Source organism: Triturus cristatus, chromosome 12 (genome assembly GCF_964204655.1).
Source record: "Triturus cristatus chromosome 12, aTriCri1.1, whole genome shotgun sequence".
Classification (NCBI taxonomy): Eukaryota; Metazoa; Chordata; class Amphibia; order Caudata; family Salamandridae; genus Triturus; species Triturus cristatus.
In genome coordinates this window covers 421872895-421894318 of record NC_140595.1, presented here as the reverse complement: position 1 = coordinate 421894318, position 21424 = coordinate 421872895, and the positions used below count along the sequence as shown (strand labels likewise).

General features: G+C 44.1%; 1 protein-coding gene across 1 annotated transcript in view; it reads right to left on the bottom strand.

The window, feature by feature from the left end:
* The window catches only part of LOC146776047 (fatty acyl-CoA hydrolase precursor, medium chain-like), a 275087-nt gene that overhangs the window by 207366 nt on the left and 46297 nt on the right, over positions 1 to 21424 (bottom strand). The window contains exons 6-7 of the mRNA XM_085639929.1: positions 3961 to 4114; positions 2245 to 2358 (exon numbers count right to left, since the gene is read on the bottom strand). Of these exons, the coding sequence (XP_085496055.1) occupies positions 2245 to 2358; positions 3961 to 4114 (268 nt within the window). The remainder of the gene's footprint in view (positions 1 to 2244; positions 2359 to 3960; positions 4115 to 21424) is intronic.

Below are 21424 nucleotides of genomic sequence, written 5' to 3'. Positions count from 1 at the left end.
ATACAGATCTTGCTGAAAACGAATAATCTTATACCACTTTGGATTTTGGATTATACATCTTGGAAGTGCAATGGTTTCTTAATTGACCTAACACTTTTGCGTCTCTCCATGTCCCCATCTCTAACCACATCAAAAATTTGAGAAGCATTTCCTTGACCCAGAGACAGGTCAAGGCCTGTGGGACTTGTGTTTCTAAACTTCACATCACCCATTCTCACTACCCTTTTTAAATTCCGCCATTTATTTCCTTTGGCATGTACTGCACTTCCAGACACATCTTCATCTTGAACAGGTGCTCTGAATTTTTATAAACCCTTCATTACATAAGTAGGACCTTTACTTCAAACCCAATCTCCTACCTCTATTTTTGGCACAAACTCTTTCACTTTGTATCTATCATCATGCCAACTTTTAATCTCGTCCTGCGATATCTCAATCTTAGATCATCCCACACTGTCAACACTATTCTCATTATCAGTTTTAGAGTCAAATTTATGCAACCAAGCTGGATGCATTTTGGAAATGGGTGCACATCCTCTCATGACTTCAAAGGGACTTAACCCGGTGGTACTGTTTAAGCATGACCGTTGAGATCACAACATACTCTCCACAGCTCCTTGTACTTCAACTCTGTTCTGAAGAGAGCGCTGCACGCAATCCATTATGGTGCAATTAATTTTCTCCACAAGGCCCTTGGCTTGTGGGTGATAAAGTGCAAATCTCCTGTGGTCTGATAGCATTTTTCTCCCAAAACTCTCTCATCTAGAGGAAACTAATTGGACACCATTGTCCGATACGATTTTCTTGGGGCATCCCTCTCTTAAAAACACCTTTATCATGAGTTTGATAGCACCATCTGTGTTAGGTTCTTCCAAAAACCCCACCTCCCACCATTTGGTATAATAATCTACCATAACCCTGGCAAATTTCAATCTCTAAGGTAGAGCATTAAATGATCTGATGAAATAAATCACCAGCTTAGATCATGGACCCTCTGGGACTTCAGTAGATTGTAGAGGTACAGGTAAAGTTTTAAAAGCCCTGTCACTATTTGAACAAATATCACACACCTGGACTATTTCTACTATGTCCTGGTCCATACTGGGCCACCAATACTTCACAGTTCTCTTGTACAAGACACTCAGTACATTTTAGCGTATGTCACAAATATCTTTGTGTTGACCACAAAAGTGAGCCATTAGCCCTCACAAGAACACTAGAACACAAATCCCCCTTAACAGTCTATGTCTGATATTAGGGAATGTTGCAGGGATTCTGCTCGTGCACAGGACTATGCGCAGGAAACCAGGACCTCAGTGAATTGTGGTGTACCAAAAAACTCACCTCAGTTCCCAGAACCCCTATCCGACCAGCATCAGTGTCCCATTCGTTATCCGTATTATCTCGGAGGTCCCAATGTATAGACAACCCAGAACAAGCGACTTTAGATATTCTCAGGAATGGTGGGAATCAGAAATACCTGTTCGCTATTATTCATATATCAATCCACAACAAAGTAATCAGAGACACAGTAAAGTTTAAAAGGTTTATTTTATAAACTACGTGTCCTAAGATGCAGTACTTTGGCTAACATAAGCAGACAAATGATTATAATAAAACCATCAGCATTGTTACAATACCATAGAAAATGAAAGGAGAAATCATAGTATAAATGACAGTGGAATACAGCCACCTTCCTTCTGCTAGTAAACTAATATTATTAGACTAGTAGAAGGTATCTAGGCTTGAATGGGGAACCCCATACCGTAAAGATCAGCTTAGGTGGATCACATCACAGGATCAGCTTTGCTCTGCTCCTGGAAATTTTCTTCTCCAGAATGTGTTTCAAACGCATGCAAACTGTAATATTAAAGGCTCTCAACATTCAGGTATTTGCAGCTGTGTGCATATTATGACTAGAGAATGGGCCGATCAACCTGGACTCAAAAACATACATTGTCTGGCGGCTCAGAGTGTTTTGCACACAATGTTCAGACCAAGGTCGCAGTGCACGTCTAGGGAGGTGAACAACAGACAGTTCTCATGTGAAGAAAAGGCAAGCAAGCAGTTCTCAAATAATAACATGTCTCAGCAGTGTTGTGTGCAAAAGCAGCAAAAGTGGCAAGATGGCTTTCTAAAAGCTAACGCGCTTATGCTAACCTAGCAATGTATGCATCTAAATCGCTACCTTCACTACAGGCATTGATGACATCATGACAAAATAGTATAAAATACTGAACTTACATCACGAATGAGGAGTACAACATCATGTTTGGTACTGAGCAAGCCTGGAAAGAGTATTGACCCACTTTGAGATATCGCCTTATGGAACAATCCCTTGGACAAGGGAGACAGGACCTGTCAAATAAAGATTTTTTTTCCATTTAAATGGTGAAGAAAACACACAATTTAAAAAATGAGCAAGAATTATTAATAAATGTATATGCGCATTAACAGATCTATGAAACATATGTTTGTTCCGACTTTCGTAGGATACTTTTCTCTGTTTTTCCACTCATCCTGCAGAGGTTTGATGGACTTCATGAAAGGTCAAATACTCATCTGCTGAAGCTCCAGTCTGCTGCTGAGAAGTACCTGTTTCCCACTCTCCCAAAGAGAACAAATGCATTGTATTCCAGAATGCAAGCTACTGAAGGTAAGATGAAGGTGGTGGTAATGGGGGGGGGGGGGGGGGGGGGTTCAGGCCATCTGGTTTTTGTATAAATATATAGGAAATTCAAGTGGGAGGAATGCTAGAGGAAGGTGTGGGAGGGTGCAATAAACTGAATACTTGTAATGGAATTTAAGAAAATTCCAGTGTGAGGATTGAAATGAAGCAGAATTTCAAGGTACCTCCTTCACTTATTTTATGGTGGTTAGTAGGAGGCAAGAATCAATGGATATGGTAACAGGAGGCTTCGTTTTTTTTAGGGAGGACCATATTCCGTAAGGGTACCTTATTAGTCTGAACACTGTAACTGGTTTTTGTATAAATATTTAGGAAATTCAAGTGGGAGCAATGCCAGAGGAAGGTGTGGGAGGGTATAATAAACTGAATATTTTTTATGGAATTTAAGAAAATCCCAGTGTGAGAATTGAAATGGAGCAGAAATTGAAGGTACCTCCTTCATTTATTTTATGGCAGTTAGCAGAAGGCAAGAATCAATGGATATGGCAAGGGGAGGCTTTATTTTTTTTAACGATGGCCATATTCTGTAAGGGTCCCTTATTAGTCTGAACACTCTAACAGATCAGATTAAGGGGACTCTTGGGACACATAAAACATACACATGGAGATGTGTAAGTGCCAGCAAAGGAGTGCGGCCTGTGATGAACCTCTCAAGCTTAGCTCTTTTGCCTATAAAATCCCTTCAAACACCATTGACAGAAAAATAATGCAATTCATCCCTAATCATTCACGCTGCTATATGTCCCAATTGACCACGAAGCTTACTGAGTTCCTGTAATCGGGTGCACCTTGAGATGCCTACAGAAACACTGCAGAAATTCTCATTGCACTGAAAATATTGTGACTGATGGCCCATTACAGAGTGGCGTGACACCCTGTCTTTTTTCTTTCGAAATAGAGAACTGTATTTTAGGATGATTTTGATTCCCCATAGGGCATAAACAAGACTCCTAATGGCCTGGACATAAAGTCATTCCTAAGCTTAATTTAGGCCTCTCCAGAGGGGCAGCCCACAGTTTGATGACTTCTAGCTTAGATTAAGGCAGAACAATAGGGGATGGGGCACCAGTGTCAAATGGGACTTATTTAAATCAAGGATCACAATATTTATCATTTCATTTAGGTGAATCTCTGAATATGTGCCTCTCCTTTAAAATTCCAAGAGCTACTTTACGGCTGTAGAAATAAATAAAACTGGTACAATGATAATTAATTCTGATTTGAAACTTATTGATTTTTTTAATCATTATTGTACTTATTGAAAAACTTACCAGGGCTGAAACGCTTACTCCTCCCGCAGATTCTCCAAATATGGTGACAGAGTCTGGATTCCCGCCAAAATGCAAAATATTTTCCTGAACCCACTGCAAAGCAGCCACTTGATCCAGGAATCCCCAGTTACCACGAGCATGCTCATCGCCAGTACTAAAAAAAGAAGACAGCGACGAGCCAAATTAGATTTTATTTAAAAACAAGAGATGTTTAGCTGTGAGTAAGTGGCATAATATTAGCCCCTGCGCTCTGGGGGCCCGGCGGAGCTCCAGGGGGAGCCCTCTGGCAGCAGGCCCCTGACCTCAGACCTCCTGTCTGTGTTCGGAGCCTGGGGGCGGGCCCTCCATGTACTTTGCAGGGAGGCCCCCTCAAGTTTTGTATGCCACTGCTGTGAGTGGTTAACCATTGTAGAATGTTGCAAAATCCAGTAATATCCACAATATTCTTCAGCTCATTGTAACACATTTAATGAAAGCACACCATCTACGCATCTCTTTCTGGGCCACATAATGCACCTTTTCCATATACAGATGATTTTTGCCTCCTTCAATCTAACTTTAACATCACTATTCTTGGAAGTAGGAGTATTATGTGGTGTGCTGTGCTGATGCTGGTTAGACTACACCATGCAATACTCTCACAATACCACAAAGAGCGTCCTTGCATTCACAATAAGAAGTCCTTAGCTCAGTCCTGATAGAGTGGCAAAGAGCGGTCAGGCTTTACTACAGGAACATTTGTTAAGCATTTCACAGTACCAACATGGAGGATAAGTAATTGACATGACTCAAAAGAAATATGACACCAATTTATAACAAGTAACAAGTAAAGTAGATTTTTAAAATAAACTTAGACACCAAAATGAAGCCATTCAGATAACTCTCACTGAAATTCTGGACTTTAGAAGCAATATTAAATCAGTGCTATATAGTACTGCAAAACTTTATCATTGTGTCAATGCTAAAAAGCCACTAGTGACAACTGGTCACTTTCAGGTCTTGTTGCCTGGAACCCAAGGAGGGTAAAGCTGATGCAGCTACCACTGTGAAAATCAACACCTGCAATTACGAGCAAGAATTTCTCCATCAGCTAGACAATACCAAGTACTACAAAACTTTGGAAACGGACCCACTGAGTCTCTACTCACTGGCATCAAGATTGCAGTAAATGAAGCAGTAACTCAGGGATGGATTTCCACACATGAATCAGCCTTCCTTATCAACACCTCTCCCAAGGTACCTTACTTATACCTGCTATCCAAGATACACAAGGGTATTGTTCCACCCCCAGGACGCCCCATTGTGTCAGGGATTGGGCCTCTACTTGAACCCCTGAGCCAGGTCAGCAATTTCTTGCTGCGTCCTCTAGTCCAGACGACACCTTCCTATCTTAAGGACATGAGAGATGTCCTAAATCTGATCACCAAAATTAACACTGACAACATTGAGGAAATCAATCTCTTGATTAAAATTAGACGTGGAAGCATTGTACACAAACATTCCCCAGGATGCAACCATCTCAGTAGTGGAGAACCTACTACAGACATAAGAGATCCCCACCAATACGCCTGTGGAGTTCATACTGGAATACATAACTCTCGCTCTGAAAAACAACTGCTTCATGTCAAAAAACAACTTCTCCCATCAAATACAAGGTACTTCCATGGGAAGTGCCTTTGCACCGAGCTAGGCAGGATTATACATGGTGCACTTTGAATCCCAGGACATCTTTACTGACTCTAACCCTTTCCAGGAAAATATCCTAACATGGAAACGGTACATCAACTATATCATCATTTTCTGGAAGAGTACTGAAGAAAGCTGCCTGAAATTTAATGACTGGATTCACAACTTGAATCCCTACCTACGTTTTACAAAATCGCAGTCCAGGAAGGAACTCCCATCTCTAGACCTTATGATCAACCTGGAACAAGGACACCTGCACACCAGAACATACAAAAAGGAAACTGACTGCAACAGTCTTCTCCCATTTGACAGTCAACACCCCAAGGCCCTATGAGAGAACCTCTGATATGGCCAATTTTTAAAGATCCGGAGAAATTGCAGCTCACTCACGAACTTCAACTCACAAGCAGCAGCTCTCACCACAAACTTGGAAAACAAGGACTACTCCACAAGTGTCATAAGAAAAGCTAGAAAGAGAGCACGCAATAACAACTGCGAAGGCCTCTGGAAAACAGAGGACGTCAAAAAGAAAACGTGATGACTTGCGTCACCACCTTTACACCTCTCTCCAATTAGATAAAAAAACTTCATCCTACAGAACTGGAAGATCCTGAACACAGACTCTTTGAACATTACAAAACCCAGATTTGCCTATAAGAGAACAACAAACTTAAGGGATCAGTTGGTACATACACGTCCCCACCCTCACAAAAAATCAGGTGACAAGACCCTGTGGAACTTACCACTAGTAACAGGACATTACCCGTGCAGAACTTGCAATGCCTGTGTCTCTACCAAACACACAAAGACACTACAATTGGGTGATTTCACATGGGAACAACGACAACACACAAACTGCAATACAAAGAATTGTGTATATCTCATTTCATGCCCATGTGAACTTTTCTACATTGGGATGACGACCAGGCCAGACAAAGTCAGGATTAGCGAACACAAGAGCACCATACGATGTGGACTAACCTCCACTAGAATGTGTAACCACTTTATCGAAAAAAAGCACTCTGCCGACGATATCAAGTGGGCTATCTTAGAATCCAACCCAACTTGGAGCAACATTGCTCTACTGAGACGTCAACAGCGGTGGGTACACCGCCTTCAGACACACAAGAGGGGACTCAATTATAACATTCCGTGGATAGAACTATGAGCCCATGGATATTGTCCCTGCAAAATCCCCATGTGAATAACACTTTCCTAGCTCCATAAGGACTCTTAGCAGTAGTCACACACTAGCCAGAGCCCCTCCAGTTGTTTCAACTACCTAGCAACCAGGCATTTTTTCCAATCCAATGTCCATCCAGTAATTGCGGCACTTAGCAGTTACCCTTTGCCCTCTCCACTTGGCATATTCTAGAGTTATCTCCGGACACTATTGTTACCCCATAGATCATAGGGAGTGCTTACAACACTTCATTGTAGTGTTTCTTCATTTAAATATCCCCTTTGGTGAAACAACATCTTTTTAACACTCGCTCACAACAAGGATGATTCACCACTCAAAGATCGTGCCTGCGCATGTGCACCACAACGAAGGAACACGGCCACCGGAAACCAGGCAACCGGAGATCAGGCACCCCGCTATATCAGGGAGAGTGCTACACATGCAATCTTATATGCAGGCACGCGTGTAAGGGGTAGGTATCGTAGCACAGTGCATCCAACGACAACTGTGAGTACTATACCTCTGGTCTTCCTCTGATCGCTATCAGGCATGCCCATATGGCATTTACAACACCCGCCTCCCACCTAGCCACTCCTTTACCGCTTGTCTTTTCTCTCCCCACTGTAAACCACAGCCCGTTACAGTGCGGATGAACACGCGATAGCCTATGGAGCGATCAAAAATTTACAATGAGGTAAGAGCACATGAAATGTTTTAATGAAAGCGAGTCTTAAACGTGTACTAAATGCATGTATATTGGTGCCCTATTCCACAACCTATCTAGGCGCCTACAGTACCTCTCTTCTCCTTGCTTTGAGAGAACAGATTTTGAGTTGAAATACTATTACTCTTAACAATGTAATTAAATGCAAACTCCGCTCGTGACTCATGAGTCCTTTATGTGCACTGTATATATGTGTGTTATTGGCGCCCCATTCTCACACACTACTAAGGCGCCACCAGCACCTCTTTCCTGCCTGGCATGAGAGAACATAAGTGGGTTGAGACGCCATCAATCATCTCACCACTAAGAGACATATAATAATGTTATCTGCATGTCTATGTTTGTGTATTGTTTGTGTTTTATTTCTTTCCCTATCTAGGTCGCAACAAGAGCGGTCACTATTTGAACTTAGGTCACCTTGTAGTTTTCCCAAGGGGGACCGCACATTTTTCTACATTAGGGTTCTTCACCCATTCACATTTTTACACGTTTTACAATCTACTTTATTGGTCCTGAGGAAACGTCAGGGATCGTTATGACCACTGAAGGACATGAAACATGTTCACTGAATAGTTATTGAGGCACATTTTCACCTAGCCAGTAACAAAGAGCCAAAGGGTGTTTTAACCTGACAGGGGAACCCGCACATTAAACAAGCTCTTTTTGGTATCCCCTAGCCCATTTTTTTCATATTTGTGTCACTCACTCACTCACTCACTCACTCAAATCAAATCAAATCAAGCTTTATTCGGTTAAAAGAAAATACAACCATAAAAGCATCCTAAAATTGATAACATATTCACCTTTTATCACAGAAGTATACAGTAAAGTGCAGTAGTATTAAAAAAGTTCCAACAGCAAGCCCGACAGAGATGTTATACATAGTGTCACATGCAAAATATATAATTGACAGCAGGACTACAACCCTGAACATCAGTTTTCATACACCATTTCTTTTTCAAATTAAGTATCAAATCCTTATCCTGCATGAAGTCTGCACATTTTTCAATTAAAGACTTGAGCCCATTTGCTGTTCTGTATAAGAGAACTGTGTCGTCCGCATAGAGCAAAATGGGGACAGCACGTTTACCTACTCTAGGGACATCAGTGTTTAAATTTTGCAAAGTTTTGTCTACTCTGTTTATATATAGAGAAAAAAGGAGAGGAGCAAAAACACAACCCTGACTTATTCCCCGAGTTACCCTGAAGCTAGTAGTACATTCTCCCTGAGTTCCATATCTTAATTAATTCAGAGACCCCATACTTTATGATTGCAGTAGGACTGTACAACAGATCATAAATCAGATGACAAAAGTTTATGTTTGATATGATTTGCTTCTGTAAACATTGTATATAGATTCATTTTATACATTGTTTTGTGTTGCGTATAAAGAACATCCATTGTTTTGACTGTATAATTTTGACAACATTCAAAATAACGAACAAATGACAAGTATAAACAATGATTGTGTCAATTGCACATTGTGAGTTTTGGTGTTTATAAAGAAATTGGCTCAGGATAAGAGGACTGTTCACCAAATGTCTAAAATGAAATAATTGAAGCAAATTTTTCCTGCAGATAAAGAAAGTATTCTGTAGTTCTAAACAGACAGTATTATCCATGGTATAGGAGGCACCTGTTTCTCGCTTAGTATTACTGATTCCAGCCTCCTGTTCCTCAATAGAATCAATCCCCGATACTTGAATTTGCAAATGATGCCACTGTATTTGATTATAGTATGGGATGACAAGGGGAGAGAAAAAAGTCCCTTCTGTATGAGGTGATGTGATCATTTTGCTTCAGACCCTGGATGAGACATGCTGTAGCATGTATGATGCCTTTAAATGTAGAGCGAGGAGTAGAGTGGAGAGGAGCAGGACATTTCCATGCTCCAAATTCAAGAGTACGAGGGCTTGAAGAGCAATTCTGAAGTTGTTTTCTGGGAAGAAAAATTTCACTTTTTTCAGTACAGAGAAATGTTCCAGGCTGTCTTCGTTTTCTTGCCAACATGTTCCTTGAGAGTGAGGTTACTGTCCTGAGTAAATACAGATGACTTGGCATTAAATGAAAGGTGGGATTTAAAACTATCAAGGTTTATGCCATTGAGCAAGGTGTGTACTATTTCTTGCTAGTTGTTCTTGGCAAATAACAGAAATTTTGCCATGCTGGGATTAAGCTTCAGGTATGCGCTGGATTACCCTAGTTCAAATGAGATGCAGTAAGTGTTCAAGGCATTAGATGTCTGAAGCTGAAGAGACTTTTACGTAATGTTCGTCATTGGTATACTGGCAAATGTGTTACTTTTTTTGGTAAGTAGAGCTCCAAGGGGCTCCATTAAGAAGCTGAAGATGACAGGCAACAGTATGGAATAATGCATGGCTCTGCGAGTGATGATATTCTTCTGGGACCTTGAGATGCCCAAGGAAATTGTGAGAAGTTGGCCTGATATATGCTGTCCACTAGTTATAGTGGGCAACCTGTATCAGTCCAAACAACCCCTTTTTGGTTATAGGTTAAAGACGACCTTTATTGAAATCTATCCTAGTAGGAGCTATGGAGAGCAGCCTTCAGGCTAAGTCTTGAAGGAATGTAAAGCAGCTTGTTTTACCAGTCTATAATCTCTTGAGTTCCTAAATGAAAGATATCCACACCAGGTATATATATAAAATATATGTATTTATTACTAAACACACCCTCCTAGTCTCTTTATGAGACTAAAGGTCAAAACACATAAGTTACACTTCAATAATCACAGTAACATAGCACAAATACACGTCAGGCCCTAGGGGCGAGCCAAACCATATACTAAAATAGTTGTATAAGAACAAAACGTAACTAGACACAAGGCCTAGAGCCTTTAGAATCACTGGGACCCCAAGGAACCACCCAAGGTAGTGACACAGGGGACCAACGGGGGGCGTGTGCAGTGTGTGAACACAGCTGCGAGCACACGTTGGCTTCTATGAGGAAATTCGCGGTTAGATTTTTAAAGATTAGGGACACTTAGAATTGAGTCAGGACCAAACCCTTTTGGACTTAGGAAATTCTAGGGCTAACACCCATGGGAGCACTGGAGTACTCATGTTACCTCACCCAGGGAAGCGAGGTGCATAGGTGTCTTTTGGTGTTGGGTCGGGTCGCGTTGTCTATTTCAATGGGAGCTGGCGAAGAAGTGCTGCTGCCTTGAAGATGCAAAGTGTCCGAAGAGATCCAAGCCTGGATCGAAGATGAGAAGAACCTGAAAGCAGAGGAGGCAGAGTCTGGGTCACTAGCCAGTGACCAGGAAGGCGATAGGCAGATGCCCACCGATGTTGGGTGATTTCAGATGAAGAAGGTGAAGCTTGACTCTTCACCCACGAGGACCAGGAGGTGTCGAGGATGACCGGGAGCTGGATTCAAGCTGACCCACAAAGGATGTCGAGTAATGCAGCATCGGTGCCCGGATTGGACCCAACAAGCCTTGGCAACAGCAACCCACGCAAAAAGAGAAGAAAGGCTTCAGTGCAGACCAGCAAGGTCTGAGGGACTCACCACTTTGTTGGGAGTCAGGGCACATGTGGAGCAACCAGGGAAGCCCAAGGAAATACAAAGTTACCCCCTCAGAGACCCACCAGTCAACGGACCAGGGATCAAGAAGGGACCTCAAGTCAAAACACAAAATGGCAGCCCATGGGTCACTCAGGGTGACTAGGCTGACAACCTCAGTGAATTCTGTGCTTGAGGTGGGGGCTACAAGTGAGTCCAAGCATGACTTCAAGAGACATCGAGAAGTCAATGCACTTGCAGAAATGCACGGTGACCAGGAGTTCCGTTTCTAGGCTACTCATGAGAGCTGCGGGTCTCAGCTTTGCTGGGGACTCAGCTCGGCCTGTGACATGTCAGGAATTCCTTTTCCTGGGCTGAAAAGACTTCGGAGTCCAGCGGGAGCTTCAAAGATGCAGACTGGCAAATTGCTTTGCTGGTGCCTGCCAAGCAGAGGGGTCACTCCCTGACCCCAAGGGAGATTTCTTCAGGCCTCTAGTCTTGTGTAGAGCGTCAAAGTTCCAGGATTCAGCTTCAGAGTTTTGTCCAGGGATATCTAAAGTTCTGGTTACAGAGGTTCCTTACTTATACCTAAGGAACGGTTGGACTAGCTCTGGGGACCCACCTATGGGAAGGTTTGGAAAGAGGGGTGACTACACCCATTTCCTTTGTCCAGTTTCGCACCAGAGCAGGGGCTGGAAGCCCCTGGACCGGTTTGAGCTGGACTATGCACAGGGAAACCAAATGTGCCCCCAGTGCAGGTTTTCAAAGCACTCAGAGAGTGCTCCCACCCAGCCCCAATACACATAAGCCTGTCTGGGAGGTGGTTACACCTCCCTGTGACAGGAAACCTATTGTCCAGGCCTCCCCTGCTGGAGTTTCGGTCAGCAGCAGGAGGCCAGACTTGTGTCTGTGGCTGAAGCATCCATTTTGTGATGTCAGGGCTCCAGTGGCGGCTTCCCCATTGGGGCGTGGGGGCATCGCGCACTGCTTTCTCGCAGTGCGAGAAGGCAGAAACATAAATGGTAAAAACTACCATTTTATGTTTCTGCTTCTCGCACTGTGAGAGAGCAGAAGAGCCTGGCTGGGGTCGGGAGTGTGGGCGGTCCTGCTCGACGGCAGGGGAGAAGTGGCTTACCCACTGTTGTGGGTATTGACTGTTTGGTCGGCCCCAGCTCTGAGCTCAGCTTCTCACCGGCTGCTCCCCGGCGTCGCGTGAGCAGTCGCGGCTGGCATGACGGGTGGGGGGGAATGGGGTTGTCGCGGGGGGGAATGGGGGGAGGAGGGAGGGGTTTAATTAAAAAAAAATATTATAACTTACCGTCCGACTCCCATGCAACTGCTTCTTCTGGATGCTCCGACTCCCGCCGTCCTGCGTTTTCGAATTCCAGAAGCTCTCGTCATAAGGAAAGGCAGCCTCCCTTCCTCTCCTCCGCCAATCACAATAGGTGAGGCGCAGCGGAGAGCGCCCCAGCAGCCAGGCCATTTTCTCCACATAGCTCAAAACGGAGAGTGGGTGGTCCTGCTCGACGGCAGGGGGGAGTGGCTTGCCCACTGTTGAGGAGCGAGGCTGATAGAAGTGGGAGGTAGCGTGGTGAGGATTGGTGAATTGGAAGTGCCTGATGAGACCCGTGACCCTGGGCATGGAGGGCAGCAAAGCATGAGTTGGTGGAATCAAATGTATGTTTGTAAAGGCAGAGATGTGTGTGTGTGTGTCTCTTTGGATTCAGATATTTCTCGGACATCTGTGGCCACCTCTAGGTGTGAACGGGTGTGAGGGCTGGGGTAGAATCAGCCACAGCCTGGCCTGCAAACTTCATTCCTGCGTTGTTCTCAGTGATCTTTTCCCACACATATTGTCCCATCTCAAGCACTAGAGAAGCCCCATATAGATGTGTGCTTGCAGTATGACTGATGGTGCCCCAGCCCTCTCAGTGATCGCTCTTTCAGATTCATCTGTTTGTGAGCCTTACAAGCAGCACGCTCCGCCCCAGTGCTCCTTTCAGAACCATCAGCCTCCCTAACCTGGCCACAGGCTGTCTTCCTCAGCCACCTTGCCTGAGAGACTGAAGGCTTTTGTGGGAACCTGCATCTTTCCCTAGACTAGTGCCCAGTTGTGTTGGGCGCGGGGAAGCTGCTACACTTATTTTACTGCAGCTCTGTGGAGGGAGGCAGCTAACACCAGGCTCTCCAAGTGCTGGAAATAATTTTTCTAGGGCCTCCTTTTCAGTGTTAAGAGGAGCAAGGCTGATATGACAGCTCACAGTAAAAACATTATATCATTGTTTTCCAATATAATGAAGTGATCCTGGGTTTTTAGTTCCCTGCTTTTCTGGTCTTTGACACTATAGGTATTTGGCAAGATAGGCACAGGCTAAGATGAATTATAATATAGTGTAAGGAAGTATAAGTAATACATTAAAAACTGCTGGGGTTCAAAGGAAGTTGAGTATAGTGTTTGTTATTGATGCCTTTGCAGAAGAGATGCTGTCTGCCCTGGTTTAACTCATACCGAGCAGAAGGTTTTTAGGGATGCTGAGGAGATAGTGGAGGTGCTGGTGCAATTTTCAGAATAGGGATAATGTCATCAATGTTGCGTGACTGACTGAAGTCATAGGGACTGTGAAAACCTTCTTGCTTTCTCAAATTTGAAAATGCACCCATTGTCCATTCTTTTTTCCAAATTTTCTCTAGGGAGAGGAGAACCCCCCCCGAACCCTTATTATACCAGTTGGGCTTGCTCGCTAACCATAAGTAAACTCATCGCAAACGTTTACGCATCACCACTTTCAAATGCCACCAGCCGCCACTGCAGGGCTCTGTTAAGTTTCTACCGGGTAACCCAGTACTGTCATGTCTCTCTCTCTAGAAGGGTGGAGTTCTACCCCCGCTGACAGAACTGGCGGGGGGGGGATAGGATTCCAAAGTGTTTGACACCAAACAAGACATGTTTCTGTGCAGCCATTCCATAGTTAGCATTTACCGAGAGGTTATAATGCACTTAAGAGAATATGGTCAGGTTGCATTACAAACAGCTTCAGAGAAGGGTCTCCGAATGCTGCATAGGGGCTCTGGTCATGCAGGGGCACCCTCTCACATAAGAACCAAGCACTCTGCCTTCAGGATTGAGAAGGCCTGCCATAGGAGTGACTTATAGGTTTATATGTGTGTGTGTATATATATAGTGATATAGGTAACCTATATCACAGTAAGGGGTGCATGCACCACCTTACCCAGGCTGCAGTAGCAGACCTGTGGTGTCATTTTGGGTGGCTTTCAAGGGGTGGCATAATACATGCTTCAGCCCCTGGTAGGCCTCTGGGGTACCTATGCCCTGGGTACATAGTGTACCCTATACTAGTGACTGACAAGGGTACCTCAGGATCCAATCTGTGGTGTACCTAAAGTACAGGTAATCAATTCAGAGAGGAAGCAGTTAGGCTGGGGCCCTGAGTAGCAGGGTCCCAGCCAGACTGAAGTCGAAAAACAGTGAAACACCAGCAAAAAGAGGGGATATACATGTGAAGCAGATCCTACTCTCCTACAGGAATGAACTTGTGTTGGTTGGCAAAGTAGGAGAAGATGCATTGAAGGAGATTGTCAGTCATTCCCACTTGAGACTTCAGGGTGTGGATGTTGGTGGGATGGTCGAAGGTATTAACACCCGCTGAGAGGTCTAGCAATAACACGAGGCAGGTGTCCTGTTCTTCTATGATCAGGAGGGCATAGTTTATGATGCGTAAGGTAACTGTCTCCATGCCATGGTGTGATCTGAAGCCAGATAAGTAATTGTATTGGACAATATTTTCCTTGATCTTGCCAATGAAGGGGAGATGAATGTCAAGCCAATCTCTGGCAAAGTCATCAGGGTCTAGTGTAGGCTTCTTAGGGAGTGGGAGGATATGGCCTCTCTTGCAAGCCTCTGTGAAGATGCATTGAATGAGGGAGGAATTTACTATGGTGAGTAGGGGAGAAAGAGCTTCTCACAGAGAGCAGCTTTGATGAAGGATGAGTAAGACATGAGTGGTGACTATACAGTCATCATTAAATAATTAACATGGAAGTTTAGGTTTGTAAATAATCTTTTTCAAAATAGTCTTTAATTGGCTCAAGTATTAGACTTCCTCTCAGTCAATCTTTTAAACCCTCCTAACATCATTTTATCACAACACTGGGCCTCATTTGGAGGTCGATAGAGTGGCAGTCCCTCCACAATGCACAAATAACTTAAGGATAACAACTCACAGTATTTTTTCTGCATCCTGGTGGAACTAACCCATAAGCTGCATTTCAGGAATACTAACTCACTATACCATAGTCAAGGGCCTCAGAGAATCACCAACTTATATAACTACCCTGCATCCACAGGGTGCTAATTCACAACACCAACTCTGAAGGACAATAACCCACAACACCCTGCATCAAATGAACACCCACCACACGGAACATAATTCTAAGGGGACAATCTACCACACTGAATTGCATACTAGATATAAAATACACTATCCAACTTTATTGGACTGTATTCTAGGAACGCTAACTCACCACATGGCACTGCATCATAGGGACATTAATCTACTGCAATGCATCCTATGGAAAATGCCACACTACAGTGGCCTGCACCCTAGGGACACCAATTCACCATAGATAATTCAGTGTACACTAGCAGACGAAACCGTACTGAGCCAAGGTGTAGGAACACGCCCTTTCTGTACAGTCACATCTCCCCTCAACACACATTTTGCTACAGTGATGATAGCTATGACTCTGATAGTGCACTGGAGTCTGCTGCCCAGTCCCCAGTGCTCTCTCCCTAAAACTGTTATGTGTAAATTGGCAATCCCAACTGAAAAAGACCTTACCCCCTTATAAGTCCCTAGTATATGGTACCAGTAGTACTTGGTGGTAAAGTGGTCTGCAGGGCTTGCAGAACTGTTTGTGCCATCCCTAGCGACTCAAACATACTACTGACAGCAGGCCTGCCACTGCAGAATGTAGGAGCAGTGCAAACTGCTTGAACTCAACTTTACCCTCACCATGTGTGGCAAAGTCAATTCACTATCTTTGATATATGCCAGTCACCCCTAAGGAAGGCCTTCTAAATCTCAGGTGGCAGAGTTAATTATATCAAAGTTGTGGACATTTAAGTGCCAGCTTATATGACCCTAAAGTGCCCTTTACAAATTAAATACACTATAATTGATAGACGGTCTGAGGGATAAAATGGGCGGACACCCGGGCAAACCCGAGGTTGGCATCTCCATTATGGTACCGCCTACATATGCCATGTTTGATATCAAACAATGTGCAATCTCAACTCTGACATGAATCTTGTGTCAAGGATGAGGTGGCATGCACCCAAGTGACTACCTTAAAAGTTACTCATTTGGTTGCCCCAGCTTCTCTGTGCTCCAGCGGCAATTCCACACTTCCTGCACTTGCTCCTGCCAAGACAGGATTCTCATCTCCTGCCAGGCAGTGTAATCATTCCCAGGAGTCAGGAACAAGGGCATGGGCAGGAATGAGGTTACACCTCCTCCCTCCCAGGCAAACTAGAGTAGTTACGCATCAAGGCGGTGAGCTTTAAAGGCTCCACTGCCTCCGATATGCATCTGGACTGAATCCCGGAAATTAGATAGTGAAGAAGGTGTTTACCCCAGTAGGCTAGCCACACATCCAGGGTGGGCAGCCTTGTCAGTATACCAGAAACCAGAAAAAGGGTTCTACCATTTTTATAAGTGGCAGAATAGAGGCTTCTAGGTAGAAAAGGTGGCCTGATGTGGTCTTCCAAGGGTTGGACTAACTGGAGGGAATAGCAACCCATTGGCTACTTGCTCCCACACCTCTAACTCCCCTAAATCTAGGATTCAAGGGGCACCCCTGACACCAGAGCCTCAGTTCTGAACAACCTGCATCAAAGAGACCAGTGTCTGTGACAACAGGACTTGCATAAAGCAAAAGAGCGATACCCTGCACCTCTGGCCACACTTCTGAAACTGCCTGATCAAGACTCCTCCTAGGCTATAGCTCAGTGTCCTGGAACCCCTGTGGAAGCCTAAAGCATCGTCAGACTCCCCTGGACAAGTAGCACCAGCCCCTTGCAAACTGCAGGCAACACAATACTCCAGATCTGAAGAATCGATGGCCATCGGGCCTTTCGAGGGATCGCCTAAATCCAGATGATCTAGTGCATTGCGGGAACCATAGTTCTGCCGTCCATGAAGTTACAGGCAGCTACTGCATTCTCCGGAACCACTGCACTTTGAAATAACTTTCTGCTCCACTTACCACTGCCAATGCTTGGAAACATTCAGTTGGAGAGATGCATGCAGGAGCACTGCACAGGACGGTTTAAAGCCAAGCTAAAACCCCTGTCCTACATTTCTTCACACCATGATGCAAATTAAATGCTTTTTTAAGTTAAAGGCCTAAAGACGATACCTATAGTCACGTTTCATCTGGAGCAAAGTGTGCTCACTGATGAAGACGGGTGAGTGCTTCCACTCACTAAGAACACACTATCCGGGAAGCCCTGAAGTATAATGCCTTTAGATTTATTTCTTTGGTCCTGACGATGGCCAAAGACCCATAGGAGCTGTTCCAGGCCAAAACATGTCGACTTGACCACTAGGTGTCATGGACCAGTGACTCATCCATTAAACATCGCTTTGTTTCTAGGCTTATCCTACTCTTTTCCCCCAATAAAGATTCACCTACAGGATAGGAGATAATTTAAATACACTCACCACTGTGAACATCCAGACACTCTCCCTCATGGTGGAGATTTTGATGTCATTTGTAGAACGGGATACTCAAGTGACAAGACACAATGATGACACTATCCACGAACCCCACTAAGCAGAGATTACACACACCGCAGTCTGTGAACGTGTGATTGAGGGTGACCGAGACAAAAAGATATGAGACTTTGGTATTGAGTCTTATGTTGTTCATTTCCCCCTTTCTGATAGATAACCAGTACCTTTTGGAAGCTGAATAAACATCTGCTTCTTCCTCCCTCCATTTTATTGATCTGTACCTAAGGCTTGTTGGTCGCCAGTCTGGCAACCGACCTCTTTACACGACAGTGCACCTAGAGGGAACTCCATCCAACCTTAAGCCACCGTCAGTAACCAGCCTGTTGTTGTGTTTTTGCATCTTCCCACCCAGCAGCAATGTTTCAGCAGTAAAGCAGCTCCAGGGACAGCCAGAACAATTCTGCACCCAGGCTCCATTGGACAGGTAAAATTGAGCTGTCGTGCTTGGTCCTGGGACCCAGAATACCATTTCCCTGCAAGGGTACCACGCAACTCGACCTGCAAGTGACCGATTGTCACTAGTAGTTTTTCCCATTGACCGCAATGATAAAGTTTTATTTTGCACTGATTTTATATTACTTAAAAAATCTATAACTTTGGTTATAGGTATGCTATTGCATTCATTTTGGTGTCTAAATTAGGACAAAAACAGACTTTAATTTTATAAATTGGTGGCAGATTTCTCTTGAGTCATGTCAATTACTTATCGTCCATGCTGGTAATCTAAAATCTTTACCACTTGTTCCCCTAGTAAAGCCTGACTATTCTTTGCCACACTACTCGAACTGAGCTAAGGATTTATTATTAGTGTGAATCCAAGGACCTTCTTTGGGTTTGTGACAGTATTGCATGGTGAAGCCTAACCAGTATCACCACATTAAACTTCACTAGGGAGACTTACTCTACACTGACTGGTATACTATAGAAAATAACCCACAAATGTGAATTGCATCCTTTGGATACTAACCCATCAAAGTACATTGTATTTTATGTATAATAATTCATCGTACCGCATGCTAAAGATATAACCATCGACACTACGCAGCATTCCATGAACACTTTCCCACCACACTGCACTGAATCATATGGACAATGACCCACCACTCTACACAGCACACTATAAACATTGACCCAACATATGCTTTGTATCTTAGAGACACTAGTCATAAACACTGCCCTGCTAGTGACCTCAACCCACCAAACATCACAGTATAGGGAACTATAACCTACAGCACTGCCAAGCATTCTAGAGACTTTAATCTCACAAAGGAAACTGCAGCCACAAGACACCAGCCCACAGTTCACCATGGCAACCAAAATAAATACATAGTACTACTTCCTACTGATTATAGTAACCTACTCTATAGTACTTCTCAGGACAGTAATATGTGCTGCTCCCTTATACAGCAGGGGGATATACCAAATATGTTGCAGGTGTGTCTCTGCAGTCCTACCATTCATGAATGCTTCTTGCTGCACAGGATTGAGCAATATCTTTATTTGCATAGGTCCTCTCTAAGTGTAAAATTATTTTTTCCTTTCTTTAGCTTAGGAAGAATCAAGAAAAAACGTCTATGCTGCATTTTCATTATTACAAAGAATCGCACTAGTAAATGTGTTGAATCCATAAACCTATGCTGCCAGGCTCTCCTCTCTTTCAATGACAATAATTAGATATCCCCATTCCTGGGATGACCTGTTTAGATGTAAATAACTCTCATCATTGTGTTCCAGGAGAGCAAGAAGCCTTGTGTGGCAGATTCCTTGCTCAAGGATCCCTGACAGGAAGTGAGGTGGGTTTTTCAAATGAACACCAACCTATACCTATATAATGAATGTGAGTGAGGGGAAAGCTGATGATGACAAAAAATGCCCTTGCAATGTACACTCAGGGATTCTGCATGTGTTATTGGTATGTGAAAGCAGAGATTTAGCGCAGCCCTGCCTTTAAAGCTAGCCTGTCATCGGCCAAACAGTCTCATGTCGGGTAGTGGCAGGGGAACATGAAAAGTCTAAGTAGGTTTTTCACTGGCAGGGAAAGGAAAGTACCTCATTTCATTTCAGTTTATGGGTGGGCTGGAAGAACTCAGCAGCTGAAACATTCTTCTACAATCTTGGAAAAGTAATGGAAGTGCCTTTTTCAGAATGTTTTACCCATAGGTTAAAAAAATGGCTAAAATAGGAGAAAGTGTGGGAACCGCTTCTAAACAAGGATGTGACATTTGCCATTAATTGGTATGAAGAAGGCTGTGCAATTTGCCCCGCACTCTATGTACTAATAAGCTGCATCACACATTTCTATTTCCCTGGTCACAAAATGACCTGCCAAATGAATGTTTCCTAGACAGATCACAATGTGCGACACCCTTCAACTGACTGCAAATGCGTGGATGGAGGCCTGCAAGGGGAATCAGACTTCCATCCCTAAAATTGCAGTCCCTAATGAAACTTTTTTTTTTAATCACCCCGTGCTCATGAAAGGTTCTGGGAAATATTGGTCAGACATCATCCTGGAGGGGTGGCTGACTGACCTCCAGGCAAGAATAAGGAACTGGCATGGTCACAGAGAACTCCTTCCCTAAAGGGTATGATTCGAAGACAAGATGACGGCCTCAGTTTTGCAATAGAAAATGGCAGTGTAACAGAGGAGGCCCCCGAGTACAGAGCAACTACTACTGCCCTGTTTTTAAATAAAATAACCACTGTATTGGAAACAAGCAAGGGCCCAAGTCCAATGGTCCAGGGCAGTGGCCAGCCCTGAGGACACAGCATTGAGTTGAGGCTGCAGTGGTGAGCAGTAGAAAGAGTTCACCCATGAACAAATTATGTTCTATGCAGAAGCAGGTCTGAGATTACTGGGAGCAGCATGGTGTCCCCCATAGAACAGCATCAGGTGTAGAGGGAAGGCTCCCAATGCAGAAAGGTAATACCACAAGAAGCACAGTGAGCGATGTGGAGATACATGGCATTGTCTCCCTAGCCTGGGAGGGCTGGGAGGAACACTTAAAGATAAACAGCGCAGGGCCCAGAGTCAGAATAACCAAGCAGACCATTCCTTCCCTGCACCTCGTGAGACAAAACTGTAATGGATAAGTTGATTGGGTGGTTTCACCCCAAATAGAGCCATCAGGGGACTGGGCTAAGGGACAGGCCCATTAATACACAGCAGACAGCAGAGGCGACAGAGTGAAACAACTCTGCTAATGGGTGTTGAATCGAACATCCAAAAAGCACAGGACATTAAATCTACTACGCCTTCCTTCAACGCACTATGGGGCACCAGGAGGTGGGCAATGCTCATTACAAAGTACACACAGGGCAAAAAGGTGAGGTTACAGTGGATAATGCACTGAATGCCAGTGGCTAAGAGACAAGGCCTACATGTTGCAGGGATTCTCGTGTTGGTCCTAGTAGAGGACTGTTCCTCGAGTGACAAAAACAGGTTAAGAAGAGAGCATCAAAAGATGATTTGGGAAGCTAGAGAAAAGCAGATGAGCTCTAGTGTGGCATGCCCCATGCCAGTAAACCTA